Raw genomic sequence first — 27,531 nt, forward strand, 5'->3', positions numbered from 1 at the left:
TATATATATATATATATATATATATATATATATATATATATGGGAGCTATATATAAATCTGAACCGATTTAGCTGATATTTGGCAATTTTTACGGGACTGACAAAAAATTTAGATGTACAAAATTTGAAGAACGTCGGTTCATAAATACGTGAATTAGGATCAAATCGGTGATAACTAAAGGGTGATTTGTTAAGAGCTTGATAACTTTTTTAAAAAAAAAAACGCATAAAATTTGCAAAATCTCATCGGTTCTTTATTTGAAACGTTAGATTGGTCCATGACATTTACTTTTTGAAGATAATTTCATTTAAATGTTGACCGCGGCTGCGTCTTATCAAGCTCTTAACAAATCACCCTTTAGTTATCACCGATTTGATCCTAATTCACGTATATATGAACCGACGTTCTTCAAATTTTGTACATCTAAATTTTTTGTCAGTCCCGTAAAAATTGCCAAATATCAGCTAAATCGGTTCAGATTTATATATAGCTCCCATATATATATATATATATATATATATATATATATATATATATATATATATATAATATATATATATATATATATATATATATATATATATATATATATATATATATATATATATATATATATATATATATATATATATATATATATATATATATATATATATATATATATATATATATATATATATATTATATATATATATATATATATATATATATATATATATATATATATATATATATATATATATATATATATATATATATATATATATATATATATATATATATATATATACATATATATATATATATATATATATATATATATATATATATATATATATATATATATATATATATATATATATATATATATATATATATATATATATATATATATATATATATATATATATATATATATATATATATATATATATATATATATATATATGGGAGCTATATATAAATCTGAACCGATTTAGCTGATATTTGGCAATTTTTACGGGACTGACAAAAAATTTAGATGTACAAAATTTGAAGAACGTCGGTTCATAAATACGTGAATTAGGATCAAATCGGTGATAACTAAAGGGTGATTTGTTAAGAGCTTGATAACTTTTTTAAAAAAAAAACGCATAAAATTTGCAAAATCTCATCGGTTCTTTATTTGAAACGTTAGATTGGTCCATGACATTTACTTTTTGAAGATAATTTCATTTAAATGTTGACCGCGGCTGCGTCTTAGGTGGTCCATTCGGAAAGTCCAATTTTGGGCAACTTTTTTGAGCATTTCGGCCGGAATAGCCCGAATTTCTTCGGAAATGTTGTCTTCCAAAGCTGGAATAGTTGCTGGCTTATTTCTGTAGACTTTAGACTTGACGTAGCCCCACAAAAAATAGTCTAAAGGCGTCAAATCGCATGATCTTGGTGGCCAACTTACCGGTCCATTTCTTGAGATGAATTGTTCTCCGAAGTTTTCCCTCAAAATGGCCATAGAATCGCGAGCTGTGTGGCATGTAGCGCCATCTTGTTGAAACCACATGTCAACCAAGTTCAGTTCTTCCATTTTTGGCAACAAAAAGTTTGTTAGCATCGAACGATAGCGATCGCCATTCACCGTAACGTTGCGTCCAACAGCATCTTTGAAAAAATACGGTCCAATGATTCCACCAGCGTACAAACCACACCAAACAGTGCATTTTTCGGGATGCATGGGCAGTTCTTGAACGGCTTCTGGTTGCTCTTCACTCCAAATGCGGCAATTTTGCTTATTTACGTAGCCATTCAACCAGAAATGAGCCTCATCGCTGAACAAAATTTGTCGATAAAAAAGCGGATTTTCTGCCAACTTTTCTAGGGCCCATTCACTGAAAATTCGACGTTGTGGCAGATCGTTCGGCTTCAGTTCTTGCACGAGCTGTATTTTATACGGTTTTACACCAAGATCTTTGCGTAAAATCTTCCATGTGGTCGAATAACACAAACCCAATTGCTGCGAACGGCGACGAATCGACATTTCACGGTCTTCAGCAACACTCTCAGAAACAGACGCAATATTCTCTTCTGTACGCACTGTACGCATTCGTGTGGTTGGTTTAATGTCCAATAAAGTAAACTGAGTGCGAAACTTGGTCACAATCGCATTAATTGTTTGCTCACTTGGTCGATTATGTAGACCATATATCGGACGTAAAGCGCGAAACACATTTCGAACCGAACACTGATTTTGGTAATAAAATTCAATGATTTGCAAGCGTTGCTCGTTAGTAAGTCTATTCATGATGAAATGTCAAAGCATACTGAGCATCTTTCTCTTTGACACCATGTCTGAAATCCCACGTGATCTGTCAAATACTAATGCATGAAAATCCTAACCTCAAAAGAATCACCCTTTATATATGGCAGCTATATCTAAATCTGAACCGATTTTTTCCAAAATCAATAGCGATTGTCTTCTACCCGAAAAAAGACGTTATGTCAAATTTGAGGATGATCGGACTTAAACTGCGACCTGTACTTTGTTCACAAAATTACATATACAGACAGACGGACGGACGGACAGACAGACAGACAGACGGACATCGCTAAATCGACTCAGAATTTAATTCTAAGCCGATCGTTATACTAAAAGATGGGTCTATGGCAATTATTTCTTGGCGTTACATACAAATGCACAAACTTATACCCTGTACCACAGTAGTGGTGAAGGGTATAAAAATGGTGTTGGTCGAAGCAGGGATCGAACCCAGGACCCCTGTCACGAAAGGCGGACGACCAACCACTGCTCCACGCTGCCAACAAATGTATGTTTAACAATGTTATGTTGTTAAACAATGTTATGTTTGCATCGGCTCGTGGGCGCCGCAAGCTATGCTATATAAATATAACTTATAAGGATAATTATCTCTTGATGACCATAACAGCTACGTAGGCCAGTGGTTAGTGTGCTGGCTTACAAACTGTGTGGTCCGCTGTTCGAATCCCCGTCCGGCAAAAGGTAAAATTAAAAAAAATATAAAATATAATAATTTCTCCTAAAATGTTTGTATTAGAGAAAAAGATGCTAAAAACTCGTGGAAGTGAGAAAAATGTGAGGGAATATACTATTAGGCAGAAAAAAAATTGAGCACAATCTTCTTTGGGAGAAAATTCTTCTAAGCATATAATATTTTTGGGTTCAAAATGTTTCCAAACATATTATATGTTCACATAAGAACATATAGTTTTTTGGAAGACAACATTATTGAATTTGGATGGAAAAATACAAAATGTTTGGAACTTAGACTACCCAAACATATTATATTGTTTAGACCAATATGCTTTCAAACATATTATATATTGGAAGAAATCAAACATATAAATGTTTGGGCAATACCCAAAAATGTATATGCTTGAAGCAAAATATGTTTGGGAGTATATGTTACAGAAGCGATTTTTTTTGAGGGTGTACCAAATGTCAACCGGATCGGATTAAATTTGCTCCTTCTAGAGGCTCCGGAGGTCAAATGTGGGGATCGGTTTATAAGTGCTATAGAGTATATGGCTATAGACTATAGGGTAAGTGCAGCAAATGTGGTACAGGCTGGTAATGTGGTATATTAGATTTTTTTAATATATATCAACATATGTGGCTGTCAGAGAATGACGCAATCAAAGATCAGTTTGATTTTTGCAACTCTTTCTTTGTGCCAGTATAAAATGTATGTAACTGCGATAAATATGTTGCTGGTAGCCCTATGTATGCGACATCCAGAGAGAATAAAAAGACAAGAGGACGAAACTGTGAAGCGAAACTACGTCATGAGGAAAATTTCTCTAATATCATGCACTTTTTGTCGGCACTTCTCTCAAATATCATACAGTTTGCGTCGGCGTCACCCAGTTCAGTTCTCTGCCGGCTTTACGAAACGTAAGGAAAATAGGATTTAAAACCTATTTTGTAATAACAAATGTTCTTTTATATAAATCTTTTCATTCTATTAAATTTTTTTGGCAGACAATTTGAAATTATAACTGCCGATGCATTATAAACAATTTATCAACCGCAACGTCGGTAATACCAACGCGCAGGCATTGTGTGATATCTATACGATTGACATTTGTTGTTTTTGTAGAACAGAAATTTTCGTCCTCTTGCACGCAAAGAAAAAAATGTTTGGAAAACGTGTGCCGAAAACGTTTTTCTTTTGTTAGAGTTTTTTGAATTGCTTCGAAAATTTTAAACTTTTATCACCAAAAAAATTCGTTTATTACAAAATTTTTATTTTTTCAATAAAAAAAAGTTATTTTTGAAACAACAACACAGTCCATTTCGTTTATATCAAACACTGTTCTTTTCTGACTTTAGGTCTTTAATAACACACATTTTACAGTTCAAAATTTAATATAGTACAATGTAATGTTGAAATTTTTTCGGAATCTTCCGAACATATCTGGAATATATGTAAAAAAAAAAAAACTTTGGTCGAAGCAGGGATCGAACCCATGACCCTTGGCATGCAAGTCGGACGTAGCAACCACTGCTCCACGGTGCCAAACTAAATGTTTGTTTCTGTTAAATAAACTTTGTTTATTCGGTTCGTGGGCGCCGCAAGCTATGCTATATAAATATAACTTATATGGGTAATTATCTATTGATGACCATAACAGGTACATAGCTCAGTGGTTAGTGTGTTGGCTTACAAAGTGCATGGTCCGCGGTTCGATTCTCCGTCCAGGCGAAAGGTAAAAAAAATTAAAAATTTATAAAACCGTATAATTTCTTCTACATTGTTGTTATTACAGGAAAAGGTGTTAAGAACTAAAAAAACCTCGTGGATGTGAGAAAGATGTGAGGGAAAATGCAATTAGCAAGAAAACAATGTTTTTTTAGTCTTTATGAAATTATTTTTACATCCTGGAAAAGTATAAACGTTTATCACAAAAAGTATATACTTTTCTTCCAAATACACTTCCTTACAGCGAAAAGCAAATGAGAAACGAACTTTGTTTGTCTAAAATTTCGTTTGGGAGGAAAGAATTATTTTTTTGCGTGCATTATCGCTCTAAAATGTTTTGCCTTTTTACTTTTCTTTAATAATTCATTTTAAAGAAAATAAACATTTTCGATTGTTTTAGCTGCAAAACTCGAACTTAATGCTTTTATAAGTGAAGGTGGAACTAAACGTTGTTTTTATACATTTTACTGTTTAATTTTTCACTATTTCCTCCTTTTTTCATTTTACTGTCCCAACTCTAAAAAGAGTCGTTATTTTTATGAAGATCCCTTTGTAATTTTGTGTATTTTCCACCGTTTTTATACCCTAAACCACATAGTGGTCAGGGTATAAAAAGTTTGATCTGCCAAAAAATGTGCCTACCAGAAATATTGATTTTAGACCCCATAAAATATATACCGATCGACTCAGAATCACCTCCTGAGTCGATCTAGCGCTTGGTGTCCGTCCGTCCGTCTGTCCATGTATTTGTTGTTCACAGGATTCCGCACTGAAAAAACAGTGAACCCACCAGGAAGAAAAATTTCGGTTAATTTTAGAAAATTTTGAATATTTTTGGAAAATTTTAACGAAACAGTATAACAGACGCTGGCATCACGCCGATGTCATAAAAATAAGTAAATATTTTTCGACAAATTCAAGAAAATTTATTAGACATAATTAAGTTATTTCACTTGTTAAAGAAAATTTTGTAGTTTGAAGGAAAAAAATGGAGTTCAAAATCGCAAGAATGTCTTTAGTGACATACGAAGTTCATGATGAACGCATTTGTAGTAAAATTTACAAATTTAAAGAAATATTGAACTATTTTGTGGAAAACACGAATTTAGTTAATCTTTATCCTTCATTAGTGTATATTTTTTTCCTCGGTTTTAGTTAATTTAACTAACGTACACAAAAAATTATTAGAGTAGAGGAAACTTTCTCTAAACATAATAATTCCATGAACTAAACGAAAGTTAAATTGGCTTTAGTGAAATAGAGAGTTCACTTTTTTTTGAGTGCGGTCGCAATTATTAACCGATTTTGATGAAATTCGGTACAGGGATTTTTGTGGGCACAAGGACGAACGCTATTGAATTTGGAAGAAATCTGATCAAATTTAGATATAGCTCTCATATATATGTATCGCCCGATTTCGACAAATGGGGTCACGTTTCGCTTTTTTTCAAACGTATCGTCACCAAATTTGGCAAAAGGTAATCCTTTTCATCGCCCTTCAATTCTGCAAAATTTCATCCAAATCGGTTCAGACTTAGATATAGCTCTCATATATATGTATCGCCCGATTTTCCCAAACTTGGCCACAAAACCCTTATTTATCAACCGATCTTGCTCAAAGTTGGCTAGATGTAATCTTCTATAGCACTTACTATATGTGCACAAAATCATCGAAATCGGTTTAGATTTAGCTATAGCTCCCAATATATGTTCCGCTCGATTTTTCTAAATTTGGTCATAAAACCCTTATTTATTAGCCGATCTTACTCAAAGTTGGCTAAACGTAATCTTCTATAGCACTAACTATATGTGCAATAAATCATCGAAATCGGTTCCGATTTAGATATAGCTCCCATATATATGTATAGCCCGATTTTCCCAAATTTGGCCATAGAACCCTTATTTATTAACCGATCTTACTAAAAGTTGGATAGAACCAGTCTTCTATAGCACTAACTATATGTGCAAAATTTCATCGAAATCGGTTCAGATGTAGATATAGCTCCCATATATGTATCGCTCGATTTTGAAAAATTCGCCCCTAATAACCTTACGTTTGACCATACAGGCCTCATTTCTCTACTGATCTTACTCAGATTTTGCACAAGGTAACCTTTTGTATTTTTGTATTAATCAAACCCGCAAAATATTATGCAAATTGGTGCAGTTTAGCTTCCATATAGATGCATCGCTCGATTTTCCCCAATTTGGCCATAGTACTCTTATTTATTAACCAATGTTACTCAAATTTCAAATTTTGGTGTACTATCCGATCGTATTTATACGTATTTATCGCTCTTACATAAGAATATTGCTCGATTTTTACAAATTTGGATTTATCACCCACACTAATTAAACGATTTTCTCTTTTTTAATAATGAGCTCAATATTAGTGGCATACTAACCTCGTAGGTGCAGTATCAACTACAGCCAGTGTTGCTAGAAGTAGGGGAAATTCGCTATATGTAGGGTTTTTCTAATATTTAGCGTCTTGTAGGGACGTAGTGCCACAATGTAGGGACATTTTCACTCTACACAATTTGTAATAATTTTTAAATTTTGGTGGCTCTAGAAGCCGGCAAGGCTTGATCTTTAACAATGTGTGGTAACAACAGTTACCACTCGTGCCAAAAAAAATCTACCAAATTTGAAGATTACCACAAATCTACCAAACAAATATTCCTATTGCAATTTTAGTCAAAACTTTATTCCTGTAGAAAAATTTGTCGGTAAACCGAACATTGTTCCTGGCAACACTGACTATGAGCTATAGTCAGATTGATACAAAGTACCCATAAACATGTACACCTTAATTTTCTTAAATATGCAACTGCGGTTTATCTCCCATACCTATATCAATGTTACCCCACAAATGCTTATGTTTACTAATTCAGTAAGGGTGGTTTAGGGTATGATATAGTCGGCCCCGCCCGACTTTCTACTTTACTTAATTGTTTTTAATTTCCTTTGCCTGAATATATTGACTTACTCCTCGTACGTTCCGATTTCTTTTAACGAGCCAAGAAAAAATTGTGCCCATAATGCCAAAATGATAAACAAAACACATGTCCACACATACATAAAATGCTGGGCTCAAGACGAAAACACATGCTGTTTTTTCAAATGTCTATTCTCTTGGTTTCGAATGTCTATTCTCTTTACTCCGAATACTCATTCTAATATTCAAATTAAATAATATTTAGACTTAAGCATATCAAATTTTTGGCCTTATCATAAAACAGTTTTCCGAAACAACATACAAGCGGTTTCACAGAAATTGCTATCTTTTCATTCTCTCGCTGTGTTATATTGATATCTTTTGTCAACCCTTCCGGTTTCCACCTCTATTTCTTTCTCTATACTCTCTCTCTCTGTCGCTCTGTGAATAAAATATCGCAACATATAAATGTTTACACGAAATTTGTAAATGTATATATGCACTGAAAAAACAGTGAACTCACCAGGAAGAAAACTTTCGGTTAATTTTAGAAAATTTTGAATTAATATTTGTAGAAAATTTTAACTAAACGGTACACGCAAAAAAATCTTTCCTCCCAAACGAAATTTTAGACAAACAAAGTTCGTTTCTCATTTGCTTTTCGCTGTAAGGAAGTGTATTTGGAAGAAAAGTATATACTTTTTGTGATAAACGTTTATTCTTTTCCAGGATGTAAAAATAATTTCATAAAGACAAAAAAAATATTGTTTTCTTGCTAATTGCATTTTCCCTCACATCTTTCTCACATCCACGAGTTTTTTTAGTTCTTAACACCTTTTCCTGTAATAGCAACAATGTAGAAGAAATTATACGGTTTTATAAATTTTTAATTTTTTTTTACCTTTCGCCTGGACGGAGAATCGAACCGCGGACCATGCACTTTGTAAGCCAACACACTAACCACTGAGCTATGTACCTGTTATGGTCAGCAATAGATAATTATCCATATAAGTTATATTTATATAGCATAGCTTGCGGCGCCCACGAACCGAATAAACAAAGTTTATTTAACAGAAACAAACATTTAGTTTGGCACCGTGGAGCAGTGGTTGCTACGTCCGACTTGCATGCCAAGGGTCATGGGTTCGATCCCTGCTTCGACCAAAGTTTTTTTTTTTTTTTTTTTTTACAGATATGTTCGGAAGATTCCGAAAAAAATTTCAACATTACATTGTACTATATTAAATTTTGAACTGTAAAATGTGTGTTATTAAAGACCTAAAGTCAGAAAAGTACAGTGTTTGATATAAACGAAATGGACTGTGTTGTTGTTTCAAAAATAACTTTTTTTTATTGAAAAAATAAAAATTTTGTAATAAAAGAATTTTTTTGGTGATAAAAGTTTAAAATTTTCGAAGCAATTCAAAAAACTCTAACAAAAGAAAAACGTTTTCGGCACACGTTTTCCAAACATTTTTTTTCTTTGCGTGTATTACAAACTTTGGCATCACGCCGATGTCATAAAAATAAGTAAATATTTTTCGACAAATTCAAGAAAAATTTTTAGACATAACTAAGTTTTTTCACTTGTTAAAGAAAATTTTGTAGTTTGAAGGAAAAAATTGCAAGAATGTCTTTAGTGACATACAAAGTTCATGATGGACACATTTTTCGTAAAATTTACAAATTTAAAGAAATTCTGAACTATTTTGTTGAAGACACGAATTTAGTTAATCATTATGCTTCATTTAATTTAACTAACGTACACAAAAAATTATTAGAGTAAAGGACACACATAATAATTCCATGAACTAAAATAAAGTTATATTGGCTTTAGGGAAATCGAGAGTTCACTGTTTTTTGAGTGTGTTTACATTCACACATATTATTTTTATGAAACATTCATGCCCCAAACATAATATATTCTAATTGTGTCCCAAAAATTTAATGTTAGTTTAGGAACATTACATGTTTGCACTTAAATTTATTGTGTTTAAAAATTGTGCCCGAAACACATTATATCGGAACATATGAAAAAACATATTTTTCTAACAGTGCATAATTTTTTTTAATCTTTTTAGATACTGGTGGAACACACTCGTAGGGGCTTTTGGGACAGTACTGTTTTGTACAATATATCATCCATGTTTGAAATGTATCCTACAGTAAGTATAAAATTATTTACATATGCTATATCTACATAGCTGTTCAAAACATTTGCAACTAAACCTACCATGAATTTAATATAGGTATATCTCTCATAATAAGAATTTTATAGTGTAGCTTCCACTTAAAAAATAATCTTTATGGAGTGGCATTGGATAAATTAGTGGGCTGTTGTAAAATATTGATATTTCCCGAAAGGTAAAGAATCGTATAATTGGACCTGTTCAAAACATTTGAAAGTACCTAGCACCCACATCCTCAAAAAAATCGCTTCTCTAAAGGGTGATACGGTCAAAATTTGGTCAATATAAACTTGACGTATTTCTTTCAATTTTTCATTTAAAAAACCTGAACACCCCTCATTTTGAAGGTGTGTGTGTGTAGAATGTTGCTCCTATTTTGATTTTGGAATTCACTCTTCAGTTGTCAAAATGCCGTCCAAGCAAGAAGAGCAGCGTATCAAAATTTTGCTCGCGCATCGCGAAAATCCGAGCTACTCGCACGCAAAGCTAAAAGTTGCCAAATCAACCGTTACAAATGTGTTTGGGGAACGTTTGTCGACAGCCAGGAAGTCTGGATCGGGGGGAAATCGAAAACCGGAAGCCGCTGAGGCGACAAAGAGAGTTGCCGGTAGTTTCAAGCGAAACCCTAACCTCTCTCTCCGAGATGCCGCAAATAAGCTGGGTGTATCGTCTACAACCGTGCATCGAGCCAAAAAACGAGCCGGACTATCGACTTACAAGAAGGTAGTCACTCCAAATCGCGATGATAAACAAAATACGACGGCCAAAGCGCGATCCCGGAGGCTGTACACGACGATGCTGACGAAGTTTGACTGCGTGGTAATGGACGACGAAACCTACGTCAAAGCCGACTACAAGCACCTTCCGGGACAGGAGTTTTATACGGCAAAAGGAAGGGGAAAGGTAGCAGATATTTTCAAGCACATAAAACTGTCAAAGTTGGCAAAGAAATATCTGGTTTGGCAAGCCATCTGTACCTGTGGCTTGAAAAGCAGCATTTTCATAGCTTCCGGGACTGTCAACCAAGAAATTTACGTGAAAGAGTGTTTTAATAAACGTCTGCTGCCTTACCTGAAGAAACACGGTTGTTCCGTACTGTTTTGGCCGGATTTGGCATCTTGCCATTTCGGATGTGGAGTGGTACGCCGCCAACAACGTGCATGTGGTTACCCAGGGACAAGAACCCTCCCAACACGCCAGAGCTCCGCCCAATTGAGAAATACTGGGCTATTGTCAAGCGGAACCTAAAGAAGACCAAAAAAGTGCTAAGGACGAGCAGCAGTTAAAGTCAAACTGGCTTTCTGCGGCGAAGAAGGTGGACAAGGTGGCTGTACAAAATCTGATGGCAGGTGTCAAGCGTGAGGCCCGGCAATTCGGATTTGGAAAAGCGAAAGCCTAACTGAATATTTTTCCTGAATTTTATACTAATTGAACTTGAAAAAGAAATTTAATTTGATTTTTTAAATAAACGATATCACCGATTTACACGCGTTTTCCCGTGACCAAACTTTGACCGTATCACCCTTTAACATATTCCAAACATATTTTGCAGGAAGCACATAAGTTATTGGATACTGCCGAAACATTAATATGTTTATTTTATGTGAACATATTATATCTTTGGAAGCATTTTGAGCCCAAAACTATTATATGCTTGGAAGAATTTTCCCCAAAGAAGATTGTGCTCATTCCCTCACATAATTTTCACTTCCACGAAATTTTTTAGTTCTTGGCACCTTTTTCTGTAATACAAATAATTTTGAAGAAATTATTCCATTTTATAAATTTTTCCTTTCGCCTGGACGGAGAATCGAACCGAGGATCATACAGTTTGTAATCCAACACACTATCCACTGGGTTACGTAGCTGTTATAGTCACCAGTAGACAATTATCGTTACATTTATATAGCATAGCTTGCAGCGCCACGAGCCAATGCAAACATAACATTATTTAACACACATTTGATGGTCACGTAGAGCAGTGGTTAGCATGTCTGCCTTGCATGCAAATGGTCGTGGGTTCAATCCCTGCTCTGACCGAACCGAAGGAAAAATGATTTCTTTAATTTACACATTTATATTTATATTATATAAAATTTTTATAATGAAACATCGAAATGTGGGTTATTAAAGATTTGTAGTCAGTAACAGTGCTTGATATAAACGAAATGGACTGAACTTTTGGATAAAATATTATTTTTTTATTGCTAAAATAACAATTTTGCAACAAAAAACTGTTTTTGGTATAACAGTTTGAAATTTTGGAAGGAATTCAAAAACTATAACAAAAGAAGAACGTGGAATCGAGTATAAACATACATAAATAATTTTATAATATACACATAAATTTATTTAGGCGTGAACAGTTTTTTACTAGCATTTTAAATGCATTTAAAACTTAACGTGTTTTGTACTTAATTTAATTTTTACCTTTAAGGCCGGTATTATGTTGGCATTATATCTCTAAAATGATCGTGTTTTGCGTTTTGCGTTTTACGTTTCTTTAATAATTAATTTTAAAGAAAATAAATTTTTTCAATTGTTTTAGCTGCAAAACTCAATCTTAATGCCCGCTTTTATATTTGAAGGGGTCCGTCAACTCCTCTTGGACTACTTATTAATAAAGAGGAACTAAACTGTTATAGTCACCAGTAGACAATTATTGCCCACGACGCCATGCAAACATAACATTATTTAACAGAAATATACATTTGTTGGCCACTTGGAGCAGTGGTTAGCATGTCTGCCTTGCATGCAAAGGGTCGTGGGTTCAATCCGTGCTCCGACCGAACACCATTTTTATACCCTAAACCACATCTATTACAGTCTATTAACATAGCAAGACGTGAAAATGTGTTCTCCGCCTAAAACTTTGTGTTCCAAATGTTTTAAATCGTTAAATTGCGAGAAGTCTTTAAAATGCAAATTATGCCGTTCAAGCTTTCATTTTTTCTGTGCTGGGATTGAGGAGCAGCCAACATTAAGCGTCATTAAAAAAGTCAAAAACATTGTTTTCAATTGTGACCAATGCTTGCTCATTTCTAAAGACTTGGTGCATGCAATTAGTCTGCTGTCGGCTGAAGTAAAAGAGTTAAAATCTATGCTCTCTAATGTTATGGGTAACTGTTCATCTAAAAATACCAACGAGTTAAGAGAAAATTTATCTCTCAACATTCACGTTGATTCGCAAGCCCCGCCAATTGCAGTGAATACACAACGAAAAGGCAAACCATCTATACAAAAGCAAAGCGCTAATATAGTTGTTGATGATGCCGTGCTTTGTTCGTCTCTTTCGTGTGCTGAAGTAGAACGAACAATACAAAATAAAAATGATGTTGACAGTAGCAGCAGAGTATCTGATAATGTTGCCACTGGTGTTGTTTGTGCTTTCGAAGCAATGTCACATAACATACCTCCCTCAGAGAATCTAAGCCAAGCTGTTAATGATGACCCAACACACAATTTGGGATTCACAGTGGTTGCTAATAAAAAAAAGCGTAATCGTCCTATTATTGGTGAAAATGTAAATAATGAGCTGGATGTTATTGCTGTTAAAAAATTGATTCACGTTTCATCATTTAAGCCTCATGTTTCTGAAGACAACATAATTGAGTATGTAGAAAAGCATATTAAAATTAGTAAAGAACACCTTGTATGCTATAAGCTGGTAAAGAAGGACGCTGATGCTAGCCTTATTAAAAAGGTTAGTTTTAAGATTGGTGTCTCGCCTATTTATTATGATGAACTATTCAAGCCCTCTGTTTGGCCTTCGTCCGTTCGTGTGAGACCTTTCAAGTTTTTTCAAAAGCAACAACAGCCAGTGGAAAAAATCTAGCTAACCCCAGTGTAGCGGAATTTAAGTTGCTACATTTTTACTACCAAAATATGTCTGGAATGCGATCTAAAAGTAATGCTATCTTTAGTATAACTTCTGCCTGTGATTACGATGTTTTAATATTCGTTGAAACTTGGCTTAACACTGATTTCAATGATGCCGAATTTTTCGATTTGCATAATTATCATGTATTCCGAAAGGATAGAGATGCTGCGATAACTGGATGTTCCAAGGGTGGTGGTGTATTAATTGCCATTAAGCGGAAGTATTTTGCTGTTCAAATAGAATTGCCTAACTCGGACGCTGTATTAGATCAGCTTTGTGTACGAGTTGATGGGGTGTCTCCTATTGTTATCATTGTATCATATATTCCACCAAAAAGTTCAAACTTTCTCTACAATGCTCATGTACAGAATGTGTTAAATATTGAACAAAACTACCATTCTTGTGAACTTATAGTGTTCGGAGATTTTAATCTTAGTAATGTTCATTGGTCTGTGTTTGATGACTCTTACTATCTTTGTCCAACTAATGTTAATTGCTTGTATGAAATTAATTTAATTGATTCATTCTTAAGTATTGATTTAGGTCAAATTAATTATTTTTTGAATGCGTTAAATCGTATTCTGGATTTAATTTTTATTAGTAAAAATTTAAATTATACAATTCAGAAGTGTAGTCATCCAATTACTCAGCCCTGATTGTCACCATTTTGCATTAGAAATTTCTATTGAATACATAAATTTTTCTTCATTGAATTGTAATGAAAATGTGATTTTTGATTACAAGAATTGTGATTTTAATCTTTTAAATGAATGTATTTCAAGTTATGATTGGAATCAATTATTCGGATTTAAAACTGTTAATGAGTGCTATGTAGATTTTATTAATATTTTACAGTCGTGCCTTAAACCTCATAAACATACTGCTAGCTCAAAGATTCATAGATTACCATGGTACACACCTGGCTTAAAAAAGTTGAAAAATCTAAGAAACAAGTTCTATAAAAAGAGCAAATTCTCTGATGATGATAATATCAATCGTTTATATGAGCACTATTCACGTGAGTTTTCATTTTTAAATAAGTTTTTGTATAAACAATATCTTCTTGAATATCAAGATAAAATAAAGGTCAATCCAAAATCCTTTTGGCATTATATAAAGTCTAAAAAACAGTCCAGTGATTACCCATCTTCTATGCACTATGATGATGTAACGGCAACATCTACATCTGATATAGTGTCCTTATTTGCAGAATTTTTTCAATCGAATTTTGTTAGTCCAAGCTCAAATTCATCGAATGAATTTTTAATTAGTGTGAAAGAGTGCGTTAATTTTGGATCTATAGAACTTTCAAATGATGATGTACTTGAAAGTATTAATGAAATGAAACTTTCTGAACAATTGGATCTTGATGGGCTGTCCGGGAAGATTTTGTGTAATCTGTCTGATTCTCTTTGTGTACCTTTGAGAATCATTTTCAATAAATCCCTAGATGAGGGTGTGTTTTTAGACCAGTGGAAGTTTGCTCTTATTACTCCCATATTCAAATCTGGTAGCAAATCTAATATTCGAAATTATAGGCCAATTGCCAAACTATGTAATATTGCAAAACTATTCGAACATATAATTTATAAAAAGATGTATTTTGCTTTTAAATCGTATATATCGGATAATCAGCATGGTTTTATTCATGGACGGTCTACGTTGACGAATTTATTAATTTTTTCTAATTTTTGTATTTCTTCATTTGAAGCTGGAAATCAAGTAAATACGATTTATTTAGACTTAGTGAAAGCTTTTGATAAGGTATCACACATTATATTGGCCAAAAAATTGTTAAAGATGGGTTTTCACTCAAATTTCTTGAAGTGGATTATTTCGTATCTTAATGGAAGAAAGTGTGTTGTATCGATTAATAGCTGTAAGTCAATGCCATATACAGCTATATCGGGTATGCCACAGGGCAGTATTCTTGGTCCGCTTCTCTTTAATTTGTTTATTAATGACATTTCTTCGTTTATCTCATACTCCCATTGCCTGCTATATGCAGATGATATGAAAATTTTTAAGAGCGTGAGATCTCATTTAGATGCAACTTTATTGCAGTTAGATCTCAAATCTATTGAACGTTGGTGCTCGTTGAATGATTTACATTTGAGCTCAGAAAAGAGTTATTACTTATGTTTTTCTAGACTGAGATGTCCCATATTTATGGAGTATTATATTAATAATAAACTGGTTAAAGAAGTTGATGAGAAATTGGATCTAGGCGTATTTTTTGACTCCAAATTGTCATTCAATAGACATATAGATTATATAATGCCTCAAGCGTATTCATCACTAGCTTTTGTTAAGCGTAACAGCCGGGAATTTAGTGACCCTTACGTGCGAAAAATATTATATTCTTGCTTCGTTAGATCAAAGTTAGAATATGCGCACTTGATTTGGAATCCTTCTATGTGCTCACAAGTGAATAGAATTGAGAAATTGCAGCGTAAATTCGTAAAATTTGCTCTTATTTCTTTGAACTTCTGTTTACCTTTGCCGTCATACGAATCGAGATGTAAGCTTATTCATCTACCTACACTCATTAATCGCAGGCATATTCAGGCTATGTTATTTGTTTATAAAGTTATTTGTGGAATTATAGATTGTTCTTATATTCTTAATCTAATAAGTTTCAATGTACCATGTAGACGTTTAAGAAGAGTTGAAATGTTTAACATACCGATGCATAGAAACAATTATTGTATGAATGAACCAATTTTAAAGGCCTTAAGAGAATTTAATAGAATTAATTTGATCTGTGATCTCGATTTTAGTTATAATTTACAAAGATTTAAAAATATTTTAGATGTTATTTATTTTTAGCCAGTAGTCTGAAAGGATGTACTATTCCATAGACGAAATGAAATGAATAAATAAATAGTGGTAATAAGTTTGATCTGCCAAAAAATGTGCCTACCAGAAATATTGATTTTAGACCCCATAAAATATATACCGATCGACCCAGAATCACCTCCTGAGTCGATCTAGCGCTTGGTGTCCGTCCGTCCGTCTGTCCATGTATTTGTTGTTCACAGGATTCCGGTCGCAATTATTAACCGATTTTGATGAAATTCGGTACAGGAATTCTTGTGGGCACAAGGACGAACGCTATTGAATTTGGAAGAAATCGGATCAAATTTAGATATACCTCCCATATATATGTATCGCCCGATTTCGGCAAAAGGGGCCACGTTGCGTTTTTTTTTTCAAACGTATCGTCACCAAATTTGGCAAAAGGTAATCCTTTTCATCGCCCTTCAATTCTGCAAAATTTCATCCAAATCGGTTCAGATTTAGATATAGCTCTCATATATATGTATCGCCCGATTTTCCCAAACTTGGCCACAAAACCCTTATTTATCAACCGATCTTGCTCAAAGTTGGCTAGATGTAATCTTATATAGCACTTACTATATGTGCAAAAAATCATCGAAATCGGTTCAGATTTAGCTATAGCTCCCAATATATGTACCGCTCGATTTTTCTAAATTTGGCCATAAAACCCTTATTTATTCACCGATCTTACTCGAAGTTGGCTAAACGTAATCTTCTATAGCACTAACTATATGTGCAAAAAATCATCGAAATCGGTTCCGATTTAGATATAGCTCCCATATATATGTATAGCCCGATTTTCCCAAATTTGGCCATAGAACCCTTATTTATTAACCGATCTTACTCAAAGTTGGATAGAACCAGTCCTCTATAGTACTAACTATATGTGCAAAATTTCATCGAAATCGGTTCAGATGTAGATATAGCTCCCATATATGTATCGCCCGATTTTGAAAAATTCGCCCCTAATAACATTATGTTTGACCATACAGGCCTCATTTCTTAACTGATCTTACTCAAATTTTGCACAAGGTAACCTTTTGTATTTTTGTATTAATCAAACCCGCAAAATATTATGCAAATTGGTGCAGATTAGCTTCCATATATATGCATCGCTCGATTTTCCCAAATTTGGCCATAGTACTCTTATTTATTAACCAATGTTACTCAAATTTCAAATTTTGATGTACTAGCCGATCGTATTTATACGTATTTATCGCTCTTACATAAGAATATTGCTCGATTTTTACAAATTTTGATTTATCACCCACACTAATTAAACGATTTTCTCTTTTTTAATAATGAGCTCAATATTAGTGGCATATATGTAGGGTTTTTCTAATATTTAGCGTCTTGTAGGGACGTAGTGCCACAATGTAGGGACATTTTCACTCTACACAATTTGTAATAATTTTTAAATTTTGGTGGCTCTAGAGGAGGAAATTGGAAGCCGGCAAGGCTTGATCTTTAGCAATGTGTGGTAACAACAGTTACCACTCGTGCCAAAAAAAATCTAACAAAATTTCAAGATTACCACAAATCTACCAAACAAATATTTCTATAGCAATTTTAGTCAAAACTTTATTCCTGTAGAAAATTTTGTCAACATTGTATTTCTATAGAAATCATTCAACCGTCGAACGGAACGGACTTGTTTTTAATAGCGGATAAAATCATCGTAATAAGTACCTACTACGAATTTCAAGTGTGGTGGGATATTAGGCCACCATGCAGAGAAATTCAAAGACATCCCCTGGGTTGCTAACTTCAGGGCCCAGTGGACAGGTATCGACTGGAGTTATAAATTTGGGCAATGACCAAGAGTTAGGCCCAATTAATCGACCTGTAGACGGGTCGACAGGTGGCGACACTTTGACAAGTCGAACCTTTTCCAAGGTAACGGCATCAAAAGGAGGTAATCCCTCACGAAAGAGATTCAAGGAACGCAGAAATGCTTTGTTTATCCTAAAGAAATTAGGATCAGTCGACCCAAACACGTTGTCGGCTAAACAAAGCGATTCCTTAAAATGGGCTCAAGGAATTCATGAGGCTGGAAAAAGGGAACGATCACCGGATGAGCTGCCAACCTCCAAAAGGGATCAACGATCGTTTGCCTCAGTTGCTAAAGACAGCCTTGTGATGGCTATCATTAATAAAGGAGCATTGGACGGTATGGTTCCAAAGCAAAAATGGGGGGAAATTGAGAATGCTTTGTCTGGCGTCTACTCACAGGTGCTGGAAAAGTTTCCCGGCCCAGATCCTCGACATCAAGAGGCTGGTTGGTATCAAGGACGATTTAAGCTAGTCGCATTTGAGGACCAGAGGTCTATAGAATGTTTTAAAGCTGCTCTGATACTAATTGGTGAAATTTGGGAAGGAGCTGCTCTAGAGTTAGTCGAGAGGAAAGACATACCGGCTAGACCTAGAGCACATGCGTGGATACCTGCAAACCCTCCTGACCCTAAATCTATTTTAAATAAACTGAAACAATGCAATCCAGATCTTCCAACAGCTGATTGGAAGGTTGGCCGTTTGGATGAAGTGGATGGACCAAGACGGCATGCAGTGTTTATATTGAACACTCAGTCTTTGCCACATCTAGCAAAGTCTCAGGGCCGTGTATGTTATGGCTTTCATTATATACAAATGAAGGTATATAAAAACGTTCAGCTAAAGGATTCGGAAATCGGAAATAAGCGGATCCTCTTGCGAAGTCGAGGGAGATACCAAAGATGCAGACTTGGATAGACACCGTATGCAAGAGGAGGTTTCTACTGCCTCAAACTCACCAAACTTGAACCTATGGTTATTGCGAGAGTCACCGAGATCTCTGAAGAGGATATTCTTGATGACTCGATTGAAACGGCTGATGTGACGGTTGTTCAAAATCTCGATTGCTGCATGTGCTGCCTTAAAAGTTCTGATGAAAGGGGACATAGATATAGTTCTTATTCAAGAACCATATGTTTATAGAAACAAAATATGTGAATTAAGTACTCCGGGGTTCAAACTATTGCAGGATACTGGTAATGATGTAAATCGAGCCTGTATAATTGCTAAAAACGAGCTCAACTTGTTTCTGCTTCCTTCAATGTGCAATACAGACACTGTCGTTGCCAGATTAGAAATAGCCAAATGCAAATATTGAGTATCTTCGGTCTACATGGGACATAATAGGGAGATGCCTCCATGTGCCGTTAACACCTTCGTTGAGGAGTCATTGAAAACAAAGACAAAACTCATTATGGGATGCGATGCAAATGCACATCATAGTATATGGGGAAGTGGTGACATTAATACAAGAGGAGAGTCACTCCTAGAGTTTATTTTGCGTACTAATTTGGTAGTTTGTTACTAAAAACAGGCAAGAGGTTTTGGACGTCACCATGGCCGCGCAAGAACTGAATGAAATGATATCTGATTGGCAGGTTTTAAGTGAACATAGCTTCTCAGATCATCGCTACATCAGTTTCAAATTTGATGTTCATACTACCAAGACCATATTTCAGCCAAATGTTAGGAAAGCTGACTGGAATAGGTATACCAGAGACAAATATCAGCACTGTGCAAGTTATCGAACACGCAGTGGAAAAGATTACTAAGGCCTTCAACATTTCACTGAAAGCTGCATGCCCTAGAGGAAAGCCAAGGGGGAAAAATCGACCACCATGGTGGTCTAACAAAGTGGTGGTTTAACAAAGCAAAGTCCACCAGAGCTCCTGTGGATTGGGACGCTTACAAGAAGAATCTGAGAGGATACAAGTGAGAACTGAGAAAGGTTCAGCATAACTCTTGGAATGATTACTGCAGCAGCATTGAGAATACGTCCGAGGCTTCCAGACTACGGAAGGTTCTAGCATCCACCAACTCCGCTCCAGGTTTCATTAAAACATCGGAGGGCAATTGGACAACGTCCAGTGAGGAGACGCTGGAGGTACTATTGGACACACATTTTCCCGGAAATCAGACGATTGAACCATGTACTGGCGGTGCCACAGTGGCTCAGCGGTCGATTCCTATCGAGGAAATTGTATAGGAATCTAGAATAAAATGGGCGTTAAATACCTTTGGATCATTCAAATCCCCCGGACCTGATGGAATTACTCCGGCGGAGTTACAAGCGGTGGCTGACAGAATCATCCCCTGGTTGTCGGCGATATATATAGGATGTAACTTAGCATATATTCCAGGAAAGTGGAGGGAAACAAAAGTCGTTTTCATACCTAAAGCGGGAAAAGCCTCTCACTCGAGTGCGAAGGATTTCCGACCAATCAGCTTATCCTCATTCCTACTTAAGACTCTGGAGAGGATGATAGATATTTATCTTAGAACTAGCGTCGATTCAAGTTTGCTGTCGAAACGACAACATGCATACTCGAAGGGCAGGTCTACTGAGACCGCATTACATGAACTAGCTTTCAATAAAGCTGAAAGCTCACTATCTGTCAAAGAATACACAATCGTGGCGTTTCTAGACATCGAAGGGGCGTTCAATAACGTCCATCCGAGCTCGATATTAAATGGACTGACAACTCTAAATGTTGATCCAGGTATACTTAGACTGTTAGACGAACTTCTAAGGAAGAGACGCATTTCAGCCACACTAGGACAAGCAAACATACAAAGGTATGTGAACAGAGACACTCCCCAAGGAGGAGTTCTATCACCTCTTCATTGGAATGTTGCTATAAACGACCTTCTAGTTTCCCTAGAAAAAGAAAGGATACAAGTGGTGACATACGCAGATGATGTGGCGCTAGCAGTCAGGGGAAAATTCCCATCAACAGTTAGAGATACTATACAGAGAGCCCTCTGGATGACTGAGAAATGGGCGAAAGATAATGGTCTTGGGGTAAATCCTGCAAAGACAGAACTAGTCATGTACTGCAAAGATCGCAAAACTCCCACAGTTAGGCCCATTTTCTTAGGGGGTATTGAAATTCCCTTTAGTGAGTGTGCAAAATACCTTGGCGTTATTTTGGGCAGGAAGCTGAACTTAATATTGAAGAAAGGGCGAGGAAAGCAACGGTAGCTTTATACTCGTGCAAACAGGCAATAGGGAAAAAGTGGGGACTAAAACCAAAAATTGTGCATTGGCTATACACGGCAGTGGTTAGACCTATCATGCTATATGGTGTTATAGTCTGCTGGCCGGCACTTCACCAGCCAACAAGTTTAGACAAAGTTCAGCGTATGGCGTGCTTGTGTATCTCAGGTGCATTCAGCAAGACAGGAACAAATTCCCTTAATGTCATACTGCATCTATTGCCTTTAGACATTTTGGCCAAACAGTCAGCTGCAACAACGGCTTTCGACAATAAGTTTGAGACTCTAATTACCAACAGTGAGGCGCGGTGTACACGGACCCCGGGGAATAAAGATATATAGATTTCTACACTGATGGCTCCAAATTGGATGGCCAAGTGGGTTTCGGAGTATATTCTAAAGATCTGGAACTTCGAATAGCGAAAAGATTACCTGATCACTGTAGTGTTTTTCAGGCTGAAATATTAGCAATAAGAGAAGCTGTCATGATGCGGAGGAAAAGGAATCAATAAAACACCTCTTGTGTGAGTGTCCTGCATTTTGTGTAAGGCGTAAGCAAATTTTAGGGGCATATAGCTTCAGATTACTGGCGGACCTGGAAAACGTTAACTTAAGCAGTCTGCTAATGTTTTTGGAACAATCTGGTTGGTTCAACAGAAGAAAATAATCGAGAAGGTTTAGCGGTTAAAACTAGAAGTGCCCATATGTAATATGTACTTTTAGTTAATGTGGTATCGCAATGGACTGAATAGTCAAGTGAGCCTGAATCTTAATCGGGCTGCCACTTTAACCTAACCTAACCATCTATACAAAATTTTGTCAAAATTGTATTTTTATAGATTTTTTTTTTCAAAATATTTTTTCTATAAAAAAATTTCTCAAAATTTTATGTCTATGGAACTTTTTCTCAAAATTTTATTTCTATAGAATTTATTGTCAAAATTTTATTTCTATAGAAAAATTTGTTTATAGAAACTTTTTCCAAAATTTTATTTTTATAGAGATTTAACAAAAAAAAAAATACTATTTTGGGTAGAATTCTACCAACTGTGGCAACCGTGGTGGTAATATAAATTTATATTCTTAGTTATATAAAGTTATATACGGTCAAAATTTGGTCAAGGGAAAACGCGTGTAAATCGGTGATATCGTTTATTTAAAAAATCAAATTAAATTTCTTTTTCAAGTTCAATTAGTATAAAATTCAGGAAAAATATTCAGTTAGGCTTTCGCTTTTCCAAATCCGAATTGCCGGGCCTCACGCTTGGCACCTGCCATCAGATTTTGTACAGCCACCTTGTTCATCTTCTTCGCCGCAGAAAGCCAGTTTGCCTTGAACTTCTGCTCGTCCTTAGCAGTTTTTTTTGGTGTTCTTTAGGTTCCGCTTGACAATAGCCCAGTATTTCTCAATTGGGCGGAGCTCTGGCGTGTTGGGAGGGTTCTTGTCCTTGGGAACCACCTGCACGTTGTTGGCGGCGTACCACTCCATGGCCTTTTTACCGTAATGGCAAGATGCCAAATCCGGCCAAAACAGTACGGAACAACCGTGTTTCTTCAGGAAAGGCAGCAGACGTTTATTAAAACACTCTTTCACGTAAATTTCTTGGTTGACAGTCCCGGAAGCTATGATAATGCTGCTTTTCAAGCCACAGGTACAGATGGCTTGCCAAACCAGATATTTCTTTGCGAACTTTGACAGTTTTATGTGCTTGAAAATATCTGCTACCTTTCCCCTTCCTTTTGCCGTATAGAACTCCTGTCCCGGAAGCTGCTTGTAGTCGGCTTTGATGTAGGTTTCGTCGTCCATTACCACGCAGTCAAACTTCGTCAGCATCGTCGTGTACAGCCTCCGGGATCGCGCTTTGGCCGTCGTATTTTGTTTATCATCGCGATTTGGAGTCACTACCTTCTTGTAAGTCGATAGTCCGGCTCGTTTTTTGACTCGATGCACGGTTGTAGACGATACACCCAGCTTATTTGCGGCATCTCGGAGAGAGAGGTTAGGGTTTCGCTTGAATCTACCGGCAACTCTCTTTGTCGTCTCAGCGGCTTCCGGTTTTCGATTTCCCCCCGATCCAGACTTCCTGGCTGTCGACAAACGTTCCCCAAACACATTTGTAACGGTTGATTTGGCAACTTTTAGCTTTGCGTGCGAGTAGCTCGGATTTTCGCGATGCGCGAGCAAAATTTTGATACGCTGCTCTTCTTGCTTGGACGGCATTTTGACAACTGAAGAGTGAATTCCAAAATCAAAATAGGAGCAACATTCTACACACACACACCTTCAAAAGGAGGGGTGTTCAGGTTTTTGAAATGTAAAATTGAAAGAAATACGTCAAGTTTATATTGACCAAATTTTGACCGTATCATCTTTTACGTTACATATTCATGTTTTAAGATAATAAAGTACTTAGAACCATTTTTGTTTTGTAAAATTTGTTTAAATTTAATGAAAAATATACTAGGGAAAATTGTTTGGGAATGTATGGGAAGTAGGGAACTTTTTTTTGTCCTTGTAGGGTAAACCGAATATTGTTCCTGGCAACTCTGACTATGAGCTATAGTCAGATTGATACAAAACACCCATAAACATGTACCCCTTAATTTTCTTAAATATGCAACTGCGGTTTATCTCCCATACCTATATCAAGTGCTTATGTTTACTAATTCAGTAAGGGTGGTTTAGGGTATGATATAGTCGGCCCCGCCCGACTTTCTACTTTACTTACTTGTTTTTTTAATTTACTCATTTATATTTACATTATATAAAATTTTTATAATGAAACTTCGAAATGTGGGTTATTAAAGATTTACAGTCAGAAACAGTGCTTGATATAAACGAAATGGACTGAGCTTTTTATTTGCAAAAATAACAACAAACTGTTTTTGGTATAAAAGTTTAAAATTTTGGAAGGAATTCAAAAACTAACAAAAGAAGAACGTGGAGTCGAGTATAAACATACATAAATAATTTTATAATAACTTAACGTGTTTTGTACATAATTTCATTTCTCTAAAATGTTTTGCGTTTTATTTTTCTCTAATAATTCTTTTTAAAGAAATTAAACTTTTTCAATTGTTTTAGCTGCAAAACTCGAACTTAATGCCCGCTTTTATATTTGAAGGTGTCCGTCAACACCTCTTGGACTACTTAATAATAAAGATGAACTAAACTTTGTTTTTATACATTCTACTGTTTAATTTTTCACTGTTTCCTCCTTTTTTCATTATACTGTACCAACTCTAAAAAGAGTATAGTGCCCTTTCGTTATATTTATGAAGATCCCTTTGTAACTTTTGTATATTTTCCACCGTTTTTTTAATTTCCTTTGCCTAAATATTTTGACTTACTCCTCGTACGTTCCGATTTCTTTTAAAGAACCAAGAAGAAAATTGCGCCATAATGCCAACAAAACACATACATAAAATGCTGCTCTCAAGGCGAAAACACATGCTGTTTTTTTTTCTAATGTCTATTCTCTTGGTTCCGAATGTCTATTCTCTTTACTCCGAATGCTCATTCTAATATTCAAATTAAATAATATTTAGACTTAAGCATATCAAATTTTTGGCCTTACCATAAAACAGTTTTCCGAAACAACATACAAGCGGTTTCACAGAAATTGCTCTCTTTTGATTCTCTCGCTGTGTTATGTTGATATCTTTCGTCAACCCTCCTGGTTTCCATCCAGGGCTGCCAATTTTGCCGATTTATCGGCATTTTGACGATTTTTTACTCAAAAAATAGCAAATGCCGATTTTCCGATTTTTGTCCCAAAAATGACGATATTAGTTCGGTTAAAAAATTTGGACTAGAAGCAGTTCGTTTACACATTTAGAGCCACCAAAAGGCAGAATACATTTGACAATAGTCAAATAGAAAAATTGCAAGTTTTTGCTAGAGATTTCATACATGTAGGAGCTATATCTCACCTTACATCTACAGTATTAGTATCACGGTTGCCACTCGTGCTAAAATAATCCACCAAAATCTGAAGAAAATTTTATAAAAAATCTACCAAATTACAAAAATATCTTGAAGTTGTTGGTCAAATTTTTATGGTTAGTATATATAAATATTTTGTTTTATTCGAAAGAAATGTTTTATAGGAAATTTATAGAAATTTTTGTTAAAATTTTATTTCTACAGAAAAAGTTGTCAAAAATTTATTTCTATAGAAAATTTTATTAAAATTTTATTTCTATGAAATTTTTGTCAAAATTTTATTTCTATAGAAAATTTTGTTAAAATTTTATTTCTACAGAAAAATTTGTCCAAATTTTATTTCTATAGAAAATTGTGGAAAAAATTTTATTTCTATAGAATTTTTTTTTTAAATTTTATTTCTATAGAATTTTTTTTCAAAATTTTATTTCTATAGAAAATTTTGTCAAAATTTTATTTCTATAGAAAATTTTGTCAAAATTTTATTTCTATAGAAAATTTTGTCAAAATTTTATTTCTATAGAAAATTTTGCCAAAATTTTATTTCTATAGAAATTTTGTCGAAATTGTGTTTCTATAGAAAATTTTGTCAAAATTGTATTTCTATAAAAAATTTTGTCAAGATTTCATTTCTATAGAGAGTTTTGTCAAATTTTTATTTCTATAGAAATTTCAACTTTTCAAGCCTTTATAGCTGTAGACAATTTGTGCACATTTTTATTTCTATAGAATATTCTTGCAAAAATGTATTTCTATAGAACATTTTTGGCAATTTTTTCTATAGCAAATTCTTGCAAAAATGTATTTTTATGAACATGTTTGCAAAATTGTATTTCTAAGAAAATTTTGCAAAATTTTATTTAAAAAAAAAAATAAAATTTTGGAAAATCGGGCAACACATATATAAATATCTTTGTTTTTATTTTTAAATAAGTTACTGAAGTGAAACTATATATTAAAAAAAATATGTTTTATATTATTTTTTGAATTGCATAGCATTCCATAAAAATGTTTTTTTTTTAATTTTTTTACAAGACTGAATTCAATATGATTTTGTTGTAGAAATGCATAGTTGTGTTAATTTTTTGTTCTTTATATGAAATAATATTTTTGTTTTTAACCAAAAAATTAGTTTGGTTTTAATATTATGAACATTGCAGATTTTTTGACGATTTTTAAAATGGAAGTGACGATAATGACGATTTTTTCGGAAAAAAGTGACGATTATTCTTGAAATTTTATTGGCAGCCCTGTTTCCATCTCTATTTCTTTCTGTATACTCTCTCTCTCTCTTTGTTGGTCTCTGATTAAAATAACACAACATATATATGTTTACTCGAAATTTGTAAATTTATATATGTTTACATTCACTCATATTATTTTTATGAAACATTCATGCCCCAAACATAATATATTCTAACATATTAACATATGTGTGCTAAACATTTAGTTTTAGTTTAGGAACATTACATGTTTGCACTTAAATATATTGTGTTTAAAAATTGTGCCCGAAACACATTTGGTTTATATCGAAACATATGAAAAACATATTTTTCTAACAGTGTATTTAGTATAATAAAGCACACGTAAAAAGCCTTTGTTTTTTGTTAATTCATTTAATAACTAACCTACCTCCTTGCAAAGTTTCTCTCCCAATTCAGCTCCATGTCACACCTCAGGCACTGCATCCCAGTAGTATTTGGATGGTTTTGGAATGTCACTTGCGCAGCTAATTAAAGAAACTTCTTTTATAATTCCAACAAATACTCGATCTGTAGTCATGTTATCTCAAAATATTGTTATTTACAAGCCATATGAAAACAATAAACTACAATCTCAAAAAGGAAAAAATCGCTTCTCTAACATATGTTCCAAACATATTTTGCAAGAAGCACATATATCATTGGATATTGCCGAAACATTATTATGTTTGTTTTACGTGAACATATTATGAGTTTGGTAGCATTTTGAGCCC

The 27,531-nt window shown here is 34.4% G+C and overlaps 1 protein-coding gene across 5 annotated transcripts in view; it reads left to right on the forward strand.

Annotated features, from left to right (window-relative positions):
- Nucleotides 1–27,531, forward strand: part of Nepl16 (Neprilysin-like 16) — a 369,741-nt gene that overhangs the window by 95,611 nt on the left and 246,599 nt on the right. For all 5 annotated transcript variants that reach the window (XR_012718012.1, XM_075291093.1, XM_075291094.1 and 2 more), the window contains exon 5: nt 9,736–9,819. Coding sequence is in view for 4 of the 5 variants with exons in the window: in XM_075291093.1 (XP_075147208.1) it covers nt 9,736–9,819 (84 nt within the window). In the remaining variant the exon portion in view is untranslated. The remainder of the gene's footprint in view (nt 1–9,735; nt 9,820–27,531) is intronic.

Source organism: Haematobia irritans, chromosome 1 (genome assembly GCF_050003625.1).
Source record: "Haematobia irritans isolate KBUSLIRL chromosome 1, ASM5000362v1, whole genome shotgun sequence".
Classification (NCBI taxonomy): domain Eukaryota; kingdom Metazoa; phylum Arthropoda; class Insecta; order Diptera; family Muscidae; genus Haematobia; species Haematobia irritans.